The 14,129-nt window shown below is 51.6% G+C and overlaps 1 protein-coding gene across 1 annotated transcript; it reads left to right on the top strand.

Annotated features, from left to right (window-relative positions):
- Positions 1 to 489: 489 nt before the first annotated feature.
- Rab11b (RAB11B, member RAS oncogene family) lies at positions 490 to 13,879 on the top strand. Its single transcript, XM_051172865.1, has 5 exons — positions 490 to 655; positions 10,942 to 11,137; positions 11,854 to 12,047; positions 12,303 to 12,383; positions 13,034 to 13,879. Exons 1-5 carry the CDS (start codon positions 616 to 618, stop codon positions 13,177 to 13,179), a joined length of 657 nt encoding a protein of 218 aa, XP_051028822.1. The 5' UTR covers positions 490 to 615; the 3' UTR covers positions 13,180 to 13,879.
- The last annotated feature ends 250 nt before the right edge of the window (positions 13,880 to 14,129 follow it).

Below are 14,129 nucleotides of genomic sequence, written 5' to 3'. Positions count from 1 at the left end.
ACAGATAAAGACGTCTAGGATTTGCTTTGAAGGTGCTGATACAAGCTTTAGGTTGAAACGGACAAAGAACTGGAACTGCAACCCAGAGGAGGTACCCCAATACACGCACATAAGCCCGGAAACTGTCTTTTATGGGGTTAGGGTTACGAGGCCAGAGCAGACGCGCTGACCTATGATGTCATCAGGACGGTAAAGTCCGTAACACCGCCTGAAGGTAGCACAATTTCCTTTCCTCGACAGGTCCGCTGGAAGACTTGAGCCTGAATCCAGCCCCTCATTGGTTGCCCACCCTGTCAATCCACCTCATTGTTCAAGTCTTCCGCCCCGCCTTCCCCCGTCTGCTTTTGATTGGCTGCTGAGTCTGTCACTTCGAAAAGGTCCGCATTCCTTCCGCCTTTCTCCAGGAGACCGAGGGCTAGAAGGGTGGATCCCGGGAGGGTCCCACCCCCCTGAGCTCGGCTCCTGAGCCTGATTGGCTTGCCTGGGTGCCTGTCACTACCACTTTCACCGTTGACTGGCCGTCCGACCGCCGCTCTGCGCGGCGCCGGTTCCGCCCCCGTCGGGTGTTTGTGGTGGGGCTGCGGAGTCGCCGATCCCGCCGGAAGCGCCAGGACAATGGGGACCCGGGACGACGAGTACGACTACCTATTCAAAGGTGCGCCCAGTGGAGTACAGACGGGCGAGGGCGCGGTAGCGTCAGGAGGGCCAAGGCCGGCGCTACGGGACGAGAGGGCTCAGGGTGGAGCCCAGGGCTTCAGAGGGGGTCTATCTGGGGTAGGGAGTCGGAGGAAGGCGCGGCAGCCGAGCTCGCTAGGCTTCGGGCCCTAAGGCGCAGCGAAGAGGGAGGCTCAAAAAGGCCTGTGGACCCCGGATGCGCCGGGGCGGGGCCGGGGCCTTGGAGGGGGTGGGGCCCCGGAGTGGTAGGAGAGGCCGTTGGGGCGGGGCGTCCTGAGGGGTGGGGCTTTCCTGGGTTTGGCGGGCGGGCTACGTTGAAAGTGGGATTATTATAGATGGGGGTTAAGGGCGTTGGAGAATGTCGTGGGCGTGCCCACTAAGTCTGATTGGTGTGAGCCTTCTAGGGCTGGACTGGTACGGGCGGGGCCTGTCTTGGGGTGGAGTCTGGGTCATGTGGTGCAGGAGCCCTAAATTGTGATGTCCTGGAATTGGGTAGAACGGTGCCTGCGTGTGCATCTGTAGTTCAAACTCTCGGTAAGGGATGGGAATGTGAGTCCATTGGTGGAGTGATTGGTAAAGCATGCACAAAGCCCTGGGTCTTATCCCCAACACCGCATGAACCTTGTGTGATGGGGCAGTCCTGTAGTCCCAACACTTGGGAAGCAGAGGTAGGAAGTTTAAAAGTGCAGAGGTCAGCCTGGATTACTGGAACTCTTTTCTCGAAGACAAAAAAAAAAAAAAAAAAAAAACCACACGTGGATGACATTAAACGCAATACCTACTCTGTTCTGAGACTTTACAATGATGGCCCCTTTTCATCCTCTTGATGAGTTTATATATATAGTTCGTATTATCCAGGAAACAGGCCTGTAGTGGTGCACACCTGGAATCCTAGTGGGAGGCAGGATTCTCTTTCAAAGCCAACCTGGGCCTGGTGAGGGAGCTTAGCAGGCAGGTATCTATGCATGCTGCCAAGCCTGACAACCTGAGTTCAGTCTTGGGGCCTCCTTGGTGAAAGAGAGTCTGCAGGTTGTCTTCTGCCCACCATGTGCAGTCCATGTCACATGAGCCAACGCACATAGATGCACACAGAATAGCTCGTGTAACTTGACGGGTCGTGGTAGCATACACCTTTAATCCCAGCCACTCAGGAAGCATAGGCAGAGCTCTGTGGATTCAAGGCAAGTCTGGTGTGCATAGAGAGTTCTGGGGTGAGGAGGGAGTGGCAGGTCAACAGAATGAGACACTATTATTTTTCTTAAAGCTATCCCAGGTTACATAGCCTGTCCTCAAAACAAAAGGGGAAAACTGGAGTTCAGAAAGACAAGTTTTTAAGGGCAGAACAAGGTTGGGCTCAGGACAGCTTATGGGTTTTTCCACTTAGGGTTTGTGTTTTGGGGCAAGGCTTGCAGCTTAGATCACAGGTGTTAAACCTCTCAGCACATACACATCCAACCCACAGGAAGAGCTTTCCTACCTAGGGAGCCTCCTTCCATGTCACTGGGGTTCCTCATTTCTCTGGTGAGCATATTTGGAGGATCTCTGGCATTGTGACACCTTCTATGCCAAGCTGGGCTTTTTGGTCCTCTAGCCATTCATGTTAGACTCCCTGACTGACAGTGGCTGATTTTAAGAGTTAATTCCTGGGTCCTTAAGGGACATACACCTTTGCCCTTCTGGGAGAGTGTCCTGGTACTCAAAGCCAGCCTTGCCATCTTGGGGTTGTGGAGGTAGCATGTGGCAAAAAAGGCTCCTAGGTAGAGACAGAGACAGATATCTGCAAAGATGCAGTTACCACACAGCACCATCGGCTGGTAGTGGGCTATATCCACATGTGAAACTGGTTAGCAGGTGTTAGGCTCCAGGTATCACTCTAGAGGCAGATTTGGAAGAATTTTAGAGACCAGAGATTTGAAGAGTTTTCTGGTGGAACAGTCTCAGGTCCTGCTGTGGCAGAGGTCTGTCGCCACTGGGCCCACCCTGAGGAAGATTCTAGGCAGGGCAGGGGATCTTTTCTCTTAAGTCTGCACCTCCAGGCATCTGTGGTCACTCCTTGCTTGTTTTCGACCTTTTGCTGTTATAAATAGCCTGGCATTGAATGTGTGCCCAAGTCCTCTCTTTGCCCTGTGGGCTGTTTCCTTGATGTGCATTCCCAGAAGTACAGTTACTAGGTCAGGGGCAATGGAGCACCATTGCCATTCCTGGTACTAGTCTCCAGAGCTCACTTCCTGGAGCACCAATCAGCTTTTGCAGCTGCTGTCATGGGGGGAGTACCCGCCTACCCTGTTGCCCTCCCCCACTGGCCTCCTTTTCTGGTCTGGCAGGTGACTTCTTCAGTTAGTCATAGTAGCTGCCTAACCCTGAAGTCGGTGTTCTCTCTAGATCTCCTTTCCACCCCTTATGTCTTAGCTGGGGGCCCTTTAACATTTGTCTGTCTCTCCCTCCCTTCCTTCCTTCCTTCCTTTCTTCCTTTCTGTCTTTTTTTCTCATATAGGGTTTCTCTGTGTAGCTTTGCGTGTCCTGGAATCACTTTGTAGACCAGGCTAGCCTCAAACTCAGAGAGATCCGCCTGCCTCTGCCTCCCAAGTGCTGGGATTAAAGGCATGCACCACCATACCCGACAACATTTCTCCTTTTTATTCATATTTTTTAATCCAGTAAGTTAGAAAAGAGAGTCCTGGGAAGTTAAAAGAGAAGAGAGAAAACTAGCAGCGGACAAACTGCTGTCATTAATCACATCACTTGCCTGCACATGGCAGATCTTCCAGGATGTGAAGGCCCTGCACCTGCCGGTCCCCTCTGAGACTCTTAGCCTCAGGCCTAGAGCAGGCTAGCCATCATAACAGTGGTGGTGATCTGGTCAGCTTTGGAGAGGCAATTTATATTCAGTAGCTAGAAGATGAGTTCAGGGCCAGCCTAGGCTACATAGTGAGACCCTGTCTTGAGAAAAACAAAATTTTTTAAATTTACAGTAACACTAGAAGTGTTGACATGGACTGATTTTTAAAGCACATGGCTCTCTTCCCGCCTGTAGGAACTCAGGAAGGATGGTAGTCTTGAGCCCCTCCCCACCGCCACCGCCCTGTGCTCCACCAGCCTTGCTGTCCTTATCCTAGGCTTTGGTCACATTTCCTTGATATGGAAGGCCACAAGTCTCTGAGAGAGTGGCTGCTCATACACACACACACACACACACACAGAATTTTTGGCAGCCTCACTACACATTGGCTTCGCTGACCTTTAAGGCAAAGACTAAGAGGTCCCAAGAGTTGTGGTCACATGCCATTTGTTTTCCTCCATAAATAGTCTCCTCTACCCCAGGAGTGAGGTTGTTTCTTTGTACCTAATTATAGATCCTCACGTTTATTCTCCCAACATTTTCTCCTGTCAGCCACTGCCTATTTTCCCAACCTGCTGGGAAGTCAGGAATACCCCTGACTTCTCTGGGGAGAAACACAGAGTTAGGGTTACCACAATAGTACCACCTAGGCCCCATCCTCACTCTCTTTTTCCAGAATTCCCAGCCAGTTAGTGCCCACCCAGTCTTCAAGGACACAGATCACATGGGAAGCAAAGTGACACTCTTCTTTGGGGTGTGCCTACCCCTGCCTAAGGACATAGAAATGACTAGACCGCAGGGACAGGGCTAGCCCCAGACTTTAAAATCCTTAGCCAAGAACACTGGGCTAGGCAGTATGTCTACCAGGCCTGCTGTGCTACTGACTCCCTCTAGCCCCAAAGATTGAGGCAAAAATGCTCCCCTGGAGTGGGTGGGGCCACTTTCCAGAGTACATCTTCCTCCCTTCACTGACTAGCTTCTCAGTCAGCCTGAGTGTCAAGGTCTGGGCTCAGGGATGTTGTCATGTCACAGGACTCCTCAGAGATGCCAGACCTTTGTTTTTGCCAACTGGGCTTGCCTGCTCAGCGTGCCAAATGGCATATCTAGGGGGACCATTTCCCAGCCAGCAACTTCTTTGGAAATGCTGGGGGCAGTTTCCTCAAGGGCTCATTATTTTCCCAGGACAACTGATCACTTGTTTTCTTGACAGTGTCATTTTATACCCATCCTACATGCAGACCCAGCCCAGGCACCACTATGGTGTTTTAGGCACCCTATGCCAGGGGTGGCCTGAGCGGCCTAGCCTTCCTGTTGGTCACCTGGGTATGGTCTGTGATCCTCAAGCTTGGTCTGTGCATTCTTTGTTGTTGTTGTTTAAGACAGGGTTTCTTTCTGTAACCTTGACCAGGCTGGCCTCAAACTCACAGAGATCTGCCTGCCTCTGCCTCCTGAGTGCTGGCATTAAAGGTGTGCACCACCACACCTAGCTCTGGTCTGTGCATTCTTTTTCTTTCTTTCTTTTTTTTTTTTTGGTCTGTGCATTCTTGTTTTCAGTGTGTAACCTTGAACTCAGGATTTGGTCTCTGAGTTGAGTATCCCTAGCTGCAGTGGGATTATTGACATTTGTATCTGTCCCTGGAGTGGCTATAAGAATTTGCTAAGCCTAGGTCCATGAGGCCTTTGGGCACAAGCTTGGCCAAAGGTCCAATCCTGGTCACAGTGCAGATGCGGTGGCTAAGGGTCCCTGAGACTATGCAACAGAGGCAATGCTGAGAAGACAGCAAGGGTGAGAGACCTCCTGAGCAGGGCAAGTTTTCCATGTCCTTCCTGGGGGTGTGAGAATGAGAAGCAAAGTTCTCCTAGCTGTGGCGGCTCCTGTTGGAAGGAAGTGAGGGGTAGATGCTGTGGAGAGTGATCCCTGCAGTCAACCTTGTTTCTGGATGGCTCAGGAGTCAGTCAGCATAGTTGGGAGTCCTTGGCTTGGGAACCAGGCTCTTGTCTAGCTCCACCTCTCTTGTTTTGGACTTGACATTCTTATACTGGGTACCCACAGACTCTCAGAAGGATGCTGAGCTTGTCATCAAATGTCTTGTGAACCAGGCCATAGGCTGCATGGAGAACAGGGGCCTGAGCTGAGGGGTCTCACATACAATTAGATCTTGAAGGATGAGCTGGAGTTTGCTGGCCATCCCAGGTTGTGGGAAGCTGGGATTCACTGCCTCCAGGAGGAAGAACCAGGACCCCTGAGATGTAGGGAGGCTGACAGGGAAGACATGAGATTGAGATCGAAGAGAAAGGCCATATTCCAGAGACCTGAATTCAGGTTCTGCCTAGACAACTTCCCAGACAAGTTGTCCTGGACATGCGTTGCTTGGTGAATGTGATTGGGAGGTGGGGGCAAATCTGCACATAAACACGTGCTCTGACTTCTGTTTTGCCTTCACACCCTGGTCATAGCATGCCCTGGGTTCCTCATGCCTCACCTGCATTCCAGTTTCCTTACCTGTAGGTGGCAAATATCATCTCTGCAGCCTTTTTCTTCTCCCTCTTAGTAATCTGTGAGGTTTTTTAGAGTTGTTTCTTTGCTGTGTGGTTTTGTTTTTGTGGGGGGTTTGTTAGTTTGGTTTGGTTTGGTTTGGTTTGTGGTAGGGTTTCGCTGTGTAGCCTGGCTAGCCTGGCCTTGTCTTCTGAGTGCTAGGATTAAAGGCATGTACCAAGACAAGTCTTGTTTTATTTTTGTGAGCCCCATGAAGCTCAGGTCTACCTCAAACTCACTATGTAGCCAAGCATGATCCTGAACTTTTGATCTTCTGCCTCTATCACCAGAGTAATTCCAGAGTGCACCACTACGCTTGGCTTTATGCCCGCCACGCCCAGTTTAATGCAGTCCTGGGGATCAAACCCAGGGCTTTGTGCATAGACAAGTACTAACTGAGCAGCATCCCTGGTACTGTTTGTCATTTGAGATGGGGGACCCAAAATATAGTTCAAGCTGGCCTTGAATTTACTGTGTAGTACAGGCTGCCCTTAAACTCATTTCTCTTGCTGCAGTCTCCCGAGTCCTGGAATTATAGGCATGTACCACTATGCCTACCTCGGTCTTATTATTTTTGGTTCCAAAGCAGCCAACCCAGAGGGTGAAATAGGTTGGCTCCTGTTTTGCCCCATGCTCACCTGTGCCCTGAGGTGGATGACCTGGGCACCTTCCCAGTATGTCCCAGGTCTGCCTGGGGTTAGAAGTAGACAAGGGGAGGCTCTTCCAGCTGCTTTGGGGTGTTTATTCATTCCACAAACACTTGTTGGCACTAACTGTGAGCCAGGCCCTGTGCCAGGCCTGGAGATACAGCAGGGAGCAAGACTATCCAAGATTCCTGCTTATGAGGCAGACATTAAAAAAAAAAAAAAAAAAAAAACCTAGCTATAAAAAAGAAAAGAGAGCCAGGCGTGGTGGCGCATGCCTTTAATTCCAGCACTCGGGAGGCAGAGGCAGGCGGATTGCCGTGAGTTTGAGGCCAGCCTGGTCTACAGAGTGAGTCCAGGATAGCCAAGGCTACACAGAGAAACCCTGTCTCGAAAATTCAAAAAAAAAAAAAAAAAGAAAGAAAGAAAGAAAAGAGAGAAACCAGACATGTGTGATGGTTGCACAAGCTGTGGAAGAAAAGCTAGGACAGAGAATGAGGAAGCTTGAGAAAGTAGGATCGTAATAGGGTTGTAGAGAGGGTCTTCTTGACCAAGTGACATTCAAGGGGCTCACAAACAGGTGAGACAGGGGCCAGAGAAAGAATGGCCAGGCAAGAGTCGTCTGTGTTAAGGTCCTGAGGCAGGGCTGTGCCTGTGTGTTAGGGGCAGAGCAAGGAGCCCCTATAGCTGGCTAGAGTGTGTGGGAAAGAGAGGGAGGGAGAGAAGCTTCAGAGCATGTAGTGCTGTGCCTTGTGAGCCCCAGAGAGGACCTGGACTTTGATTCTTCGGGCCTTAGAAACATCTATGTGCTTAGGTTCCTAAGTCCCTGCCTGGGGCAGACAGTGTGGCTGTGAGGAGTACAAGCTTTTGGCTGGGACTTAAGAAGAGTCTGATACTGTGATAACAGTGAGATAATGCCCTGGCCTGTGAAAGTGGTAAGAAGTGGGAAATCTAAATAGACACACACAGATACACACAGTCTGTCTCTGTCTTTGTCTCTGCCTGTCTCTCCCTCTCTCTTCCTCCCTCTCTCCCCACCTCCCTCCCCACTCCCTCTATCTCTCTCACTTTGTCCAGCAGTTTAATTCATATAGAGAAGCGCACATGCTAGACTGGGGATGTAGCGCAATTGGCAGAGCGCACTTGCCCAGACTGCATGAGATGTTGAGTTCCTATGCCCAGCATCACATACACCAGCTTGCCATGGTGGCTAACACCTGGAGTTCCTACAATTGTGAGAAAGAGTTAAAAACAATCAGTAGCTCTAGTTATTTCTCAGCTACATAGTGCATCGGAGGCCAGGCAGGGCTATATGGGACCCTATGGAAAGAAAGTATACATATAAGTATATAATTCAGTATATCTTCACCATCTGAAGCCACCTGATGGAACTCACATGGAAACAGAACCTTGAATTATTAACTGCAGAAGCGCCCTTCAGTTACAAAGGGACGGCAGGATTGACCAGAGAGTATGAGAAGAAGGACTGAAGATGACTATAAGTGCCTAGCCTGAGTACCTTCTAAGTTGACTAAGCCAGAGAAGGTGAGGGTAGGACCCAGTGAGTTGGTTTGGGTGATCAGGAGACTATTCTGTTGTGTTGACTTGAAATGTAGGGACTCAGCCGGGCGTGGTGGCGCACGCCTTTAATCCCAGCACTCGGGAGGCAGAGGCAGGCGGATCGCTGTGAGTTCAAGGCCACCCTGGTCTACAAAGTGAGTCCAGGATGGCTAAGGCTACACAGAGAAACCCTGTCTCGAAAAACCAAAAAAAAAAAGAAAGAAAGAAAGAAAGAAAGAAAGAAATGTAGGGACTCTGTTGGAGGATATAAAGGCAGAGGGTACAGCAGTCTGGGCTTGCAGAGGGAGGTTAATGTAGGAGTCACCAGCTGATAGGTGGTATTTGCAGCCAGAAGCCTGGATAGGGTCACCCAGTCCTGTGGCTCCCTTAGATTTTCAGGTGGAAGGATAGCCTGCAGCAGCTCTAGGATGGGGAGACAGTGTGGGGTCCCTGAGACACGGGAAGAAACAGTGTAGGGGAATGAGGGCCCTCTGAGCTGTTGCATGGGGACAAGGCTCTGAGACTTGACCTCTTTCTTGTAGCTACTGGGTGGTCTGTAGGTTGGGGTGTTCATTGGGGGACCCTGAGTCGCTCCTGAGAGCTCTCCCTGCATCCTCTTTACCGTGCTTAGCAGGGCCAGTGAGCTCAGCCTGAAGTGTGTCACCTGGCTGCTTCATCGCCACCCACACTGTGGGGTCCTGATTCCAAGGTGGATGCCCTTCCTACTCCCCACACCCTGGGTAACCATGCTTAGTCTGCCGCCTAGGAGGCCCTTGAGAACTGGAGGCAGAGACAGACGTATAGATAGCACTTTCTGTAGGTGGTTAGGTGTGCAGAAAGGAGAAAATGAGGCCAGTGCCTGGAGTGCTAAGTCGTCAAGAGAGTGTGTTCTTAGTCTGTCCTCTTGGCACACTCCTGTAGTCACAGCACTGAGGAGGCTGAGGCAGGAAGATGAAAAGTTTGGAGTCAGCCAGGGTTTCATTGTAAGACCTTGTCTCACTCTTTTCTTATCCTCCCCTCCATCCCCACAAAAATATATTCTTTTCAAGAGAGAGAAATCAGAGTGTGTAAGCCAAGCACCTCAGAGTGGCTATTGGGAGGGGAAGGGGGTTACCTGTTGGGTCCTGGGGAACCTCCAGTCTCAGGACTCCCAGGTGGGGCCAGGATTCCTTCTGAGATCTCTCTTACTGCTTGTCTCTCACCCACTCAGTAGGGCCAATGAGCTCAGGCTTAGTCTGTAGCCCAGCCATGCCTGTCTCTCCTAGGCCGATCCTGGGTGAATACCCTCTCTGTTCCTCAGGTCCTGGATGGCCAGGCCTGCAGCCCCCGTGGCTCTCCACTGGTAGGCCCACCCGCAGCCACAGTCTACACTTCTATCTTCAGAGACCACAAGATTTCTGGCTGAAGTATCTGATTTGACATCTACTGCCTGTCACATCTGCATTGTACGCACATGAGCATATGCACACATGAATATAGAAATGTGAGCATGGATGTGTCAGCACGTGCACATGTGAACACGTGCGTGGCAAATCCTGAGTCTAAGGACAGCCCTCCCAGGCCCAGGCTCCACCCCAGAGCCTGGGTGCCTCAGCCCCTAGAGGCAGAATTTTCCAAGCCAGGGTAGGGCTCACTTTACAGCCTGGCACCATTCAGTTCCCTTGCATAGTCCGTGTCTACTAATGTCATGCTCTGTGTCCTGGGAGCTTTAACCCATAACACTTTCTCTTTCTTAGCCATGTTGTCCCGAAAACCATTCTGGAATAGATTTCCTTTTTGTTGTTGTTGCTGTTTTAAGATAGTGTCTAATGTAGCCCAGGCTTCTTTCTCTCTCTCTCTTTCTTTCTTCCTTCCTTTCTTTTTTTTTTTTTTTTTAGAGTGTAGGGCCATGGCTTTTGAAACAGAGTCTCATTGTTTAGCCTTGAATGGCTTGGAACTTGATATGTAAACCAAGCTGGCCTCCCCTCCTGCGTGCTGGGATTAAATATCTTGGATTTCTCATCTGCTTGCCTCCATTTCCTGTGTACTAGCCTTAAAGTTCTGTTATTACAAGCATGCAATACCATGCCCAGTTTATGCAGTGGTGGAGACTGAACCCAAGGCCTGACCTATGGTAGGCAGGTGCTCTGCCCTCTGAGCTACAGCCCTAGGTTTGCATCTTAATGAGTGGCTCCAGCTTCAAGGAGGCATGCGCAGGGCTAGATAAAGGCCGTTCCCGCCTGTCACTGCTACAAGGCCAGCTCCTAGGCTAAAGGAAACATATGAACCTTACTAAGCCATGACAGTGTGGGACCCTGGGCAGGAGTGGTGGCCAACTCCAAGTAGGAGAACAGGTGGCTCAGAGCAGTTAAGTGACTTGCTCAAGGACACTCAGCTCTAGAGCTTTCTATGGCCTTTCTTGCCTACTCAGCCATCAGGCTCTGGGGTTGCTTAGTCTCAAGCCATCCTGCCTGTAGCATGGCCTGGGACATCACCATGTCCTTTCTGGGGCAGCCTTCCTCTTAGGACAAGAGACAAGCAAAGGTATCTGTGCTGTTTCTGAAGCTTCCATTTGTCTGTGTGTTCCCAGGGTGTCTGTGGGTGGCAGAAATCAGGGAGCCACTATGCAGCTTTGGTGGGTGGATATGAGAAATACTAGGTGCTGCTGGGTCCTCACCTCTCCTTGCTCTCTCTCCCTGCCCCCCAAGTGGTGCTTATTGGGGATTCAGGTGTGGGCAAGAGCAACCTGCTGTCACGCTTCACCAGAAACGAGTTCAACCTAGAGAGCAAGAGCACCATCGGTGTGGAGTTTGCCACTCGCAGCATTCAGGTGGATGGCAAGACCATCAAGGCTCAGATCTGGGATACTGCTGGCCAGGAGCGCTACCGTGCCATTACCTCCGCGTGAGTGTAGTAGGGTCAAGACCTGCAGATAGCATGGGTGTGCGGGCATGTGACACAGGAACTTGGAAGGGTGTGTAAGGGTTGGGCTGGAGCTTGGAGAGCTGAGCTCTGGAAGTAGAAGGGTACCCCCAAGAGCTGTGGGGCCCAGAGGGAGACCAACACCAGACTTGAGCATAACCTGGAATTGAAGTTAATTACAGGGTGGACAGTGATACTCCATTCTGACCCCTCCCCACCCAGGCAGCCTACCGGCTTTCCTGTTCCTGGCATCATCCTCAGTCTTAGCATACATTTTGCCTCACAATAGCCTCCTAATTGCTGAGATCCATCCAGCCTGCCTCTTTCTACATCCTTGAGGCCCCTGGCTGTTCTCTCACCTCATTTGCTGTGTTTTTCGTTCCTTTCACCATGGCCTTATCATGGGTACGTCATCCCCACAGGGTGGCCATGGTCCCTTCTGTGGTGCAGGCCTGCCTGTTTGCATAGTGGACATTTACACTTTGGCCTGGTAGCAACCTTCTCCCTGCACAGCTGCTGTGTCCTCTGCTTCTCTTGATGCCCTTGCCCTGAGCCCCAAATTCCCTCAGCCTCTCCCATTTCTGAAGGGCCTCCTTTAAAGATATGATGGCTGTCCTTTGTCTGGGCCCTGTGCTTGGACCAAGCATCCTCTGCTGCCACCCTGTAGTTTCAGGTTCAAGCCTGCATCTACTCTGCAGGTACTACCGTGGTGCAGTGGGTGCACTGCTGGTATATGACATTGCCAAGCACTTGACATACGAGAATGTGGAACGCTGGCTGAAGGAACTACGGGACCATGCAGACAGCAACATCGTCATCATGCTGGTGGGCAACAAGAGCGACCTGCGCCACCTTCGGGCTGTGCCCACTGACGAGGCCCGTGCCTTTGCAGGTGAGCTTGTGGCAGGCATGCCAGTAAATGGTAGGACTGTGCTCACTTGTGGGTTCAGAGAAACATCTAAAAGTCAGGTACCCACCTCCTCCAGTGTCAAGGGCTCATGACCATAGTGCTTGTGTTCAGCCTCTTGTACCTGAGCAGTCAACCTCCTGGTCCTACCTACTAGCAGCAACTCTTCAGATACTGAGTTAGGCAGGTGGGCAGATGGGGTCCTAGACCCACTCACTAAAAGAATTTTCTCTTTTCCAGAAAAGAATAACTTGTCCTTCATTGAGACCTCAGCCTTGGATTCCACCAATGTAGAGGAAGCATTCAAGAACATCCTCACAGGTGGGCCCAGGCTCTGCAGGGTGTGAGGATGGCGCTCAGTGTGCAGGACAGACGCAGTCCAGACCTTCCATGCGCCACAGAGATCCTCACCCAAGTCCCTGTGGTAGCCCCTTCTAGGGTTGCAGGGGAAGGAAGGAATAAGCAGCCTGGAGAGCTAGGACCAGTTCTGTGTCCTTCCCCTGACCACTTGGCTGTGTCTGGGAACCTCCTGGAGCTCAGCCCCCAGCACTGTTTTACCATGACATGGTAGGGGTTCTTCACAGCATGGTGGGAAATGGTCTTTGTTTTCCTGTTGCTGTGATGAAATACTCTTAAAAAGTCAACTTGAAAGTTCGTTGTGGCTTACAGCTGAAGCCACTTGAAGTAGCTGGCCATGCCATCGCAATCAGGAGACTGGGGCCACAGGCCAGCTGCTGCTTAGCTTACTTTCTCCATTGTCTACAGTCCAGCATCCCCTGCAGGGAATGGCTCCACCTATGTCAGTAATGTCATCAGAATCCTCCCCTACAGGCGTGCACAGAGGCCCCTCTCCACCTGACTCTAGGTTCTGTCAAGTGGCAGGTTAGGAATCATCCAACCTGTGTCCTGGGGAGATGGAAATTGTCTTGGGCAGGGCACACAGCTTGCTCACTGCATCCTATCTGTTGCAGAAATCTACCGCATTGTGTCACAGAAGCAAATCGCTGACCGTGCGGCCCATGATGAGTCCCCGGGCAACAACGTGGTGGACATCAGTGTGCCACCCACCACCGATGGACAGAAACCCAATAAGCTGCAGTGCTGCCAGAACCTGTGACTGCCCTGCGCCTCCACCCAGCGTGCGTGCACGTCCTCGGTCCTTGGCCAGCCCCTCACCAGTGTCCTCCCGGCCCCTCCCTTGTCCCTCTAGGACAGGCTGCTCCCACCCTCCACGTGAGCTCCTCCTGCCAGCCTGATGGCCCAGGAAGAGCAGGAGTCAAGTGGCCTCTCCTGTCCTGCCTGCTCGAGAGAAGCTAGAAGCCCTTTGCTTTTGTTCCTGCTCTTGGGTATTGTGGGCACCTTGACAGGGTAGGGAGGCTGGTAGGATGGATAGGACCAGCCAGAGGTGAGGGAGATGAGTGGAAGGAGCTGGCTTCTCCTGTTTCCATGCCAGACTCCAGGGAGCGATCACCTCCTTTCCTCTCTGGCCAGTTGACCCAGCTGGCCCTGCATCCCCACCCCAAACCCTCTCTGAGTTGATACCCGAAGAGCCAGGCATCAGGGGCTGGGCAGGTGGACACTCTGGGCTCTGCCGCCTGCCTACACCATCATAGCCAGCGCCAGCACGGCCTCCAGCATTCCCAGGCCTGCGCACTCCTGCTCCTGCCTGTAGATTTATGCTGGGAGAAGACACCCCTGCCCCTCTCCATCCTCCTCTGCACGCAGCGCTCTCCCCTGCCCGTCCCTTGTCTCGTCTCCCTGTCTGGTCAGGAACCTGTCTGCAAGTGAAGCAATATCTTCATGTTTTGTATATACAACTGCTCTTGTAGCCTTTGGTTTTTGTTATTGTAGAGAAACACAGATTCTTTATACACTTTGTAAAATTTACGCCAAATCCCAGCTCTCGAACTCTTACTCTCCCTGTAGTCCCTGCACTGTTGCCCGTTACTAAAATGTATAAGCCAACTTCTGTACAGAAACCTGCCACTCAGCCTCTGTCTTTTTTCTCCCCATCACGTGGTGTACCTGAGCCAGGGCCCCTTTCCTTCTCTCCAATGACAGGGTAGT

This window comes from Acomys russatus, chromosome 31, assembly GCF_903995435.1.
Source record: "Acomys russatus chromosome 31, mAcoRus1.1, whole genome shotgun sequence".
In the NCBI taxonomy this organism is placed as follows: domain Eukaryota; kingdom Metazoa; phylum Chordata; class Mammalia; order Rodentia; family Muridae; genus Acomys; species Acomys russatus.
The sequence above is the reverse complement of the archived record's forward strand: the minus strand, read 5'-3'. Positions and strand labels throughout refer to the sequence as shown.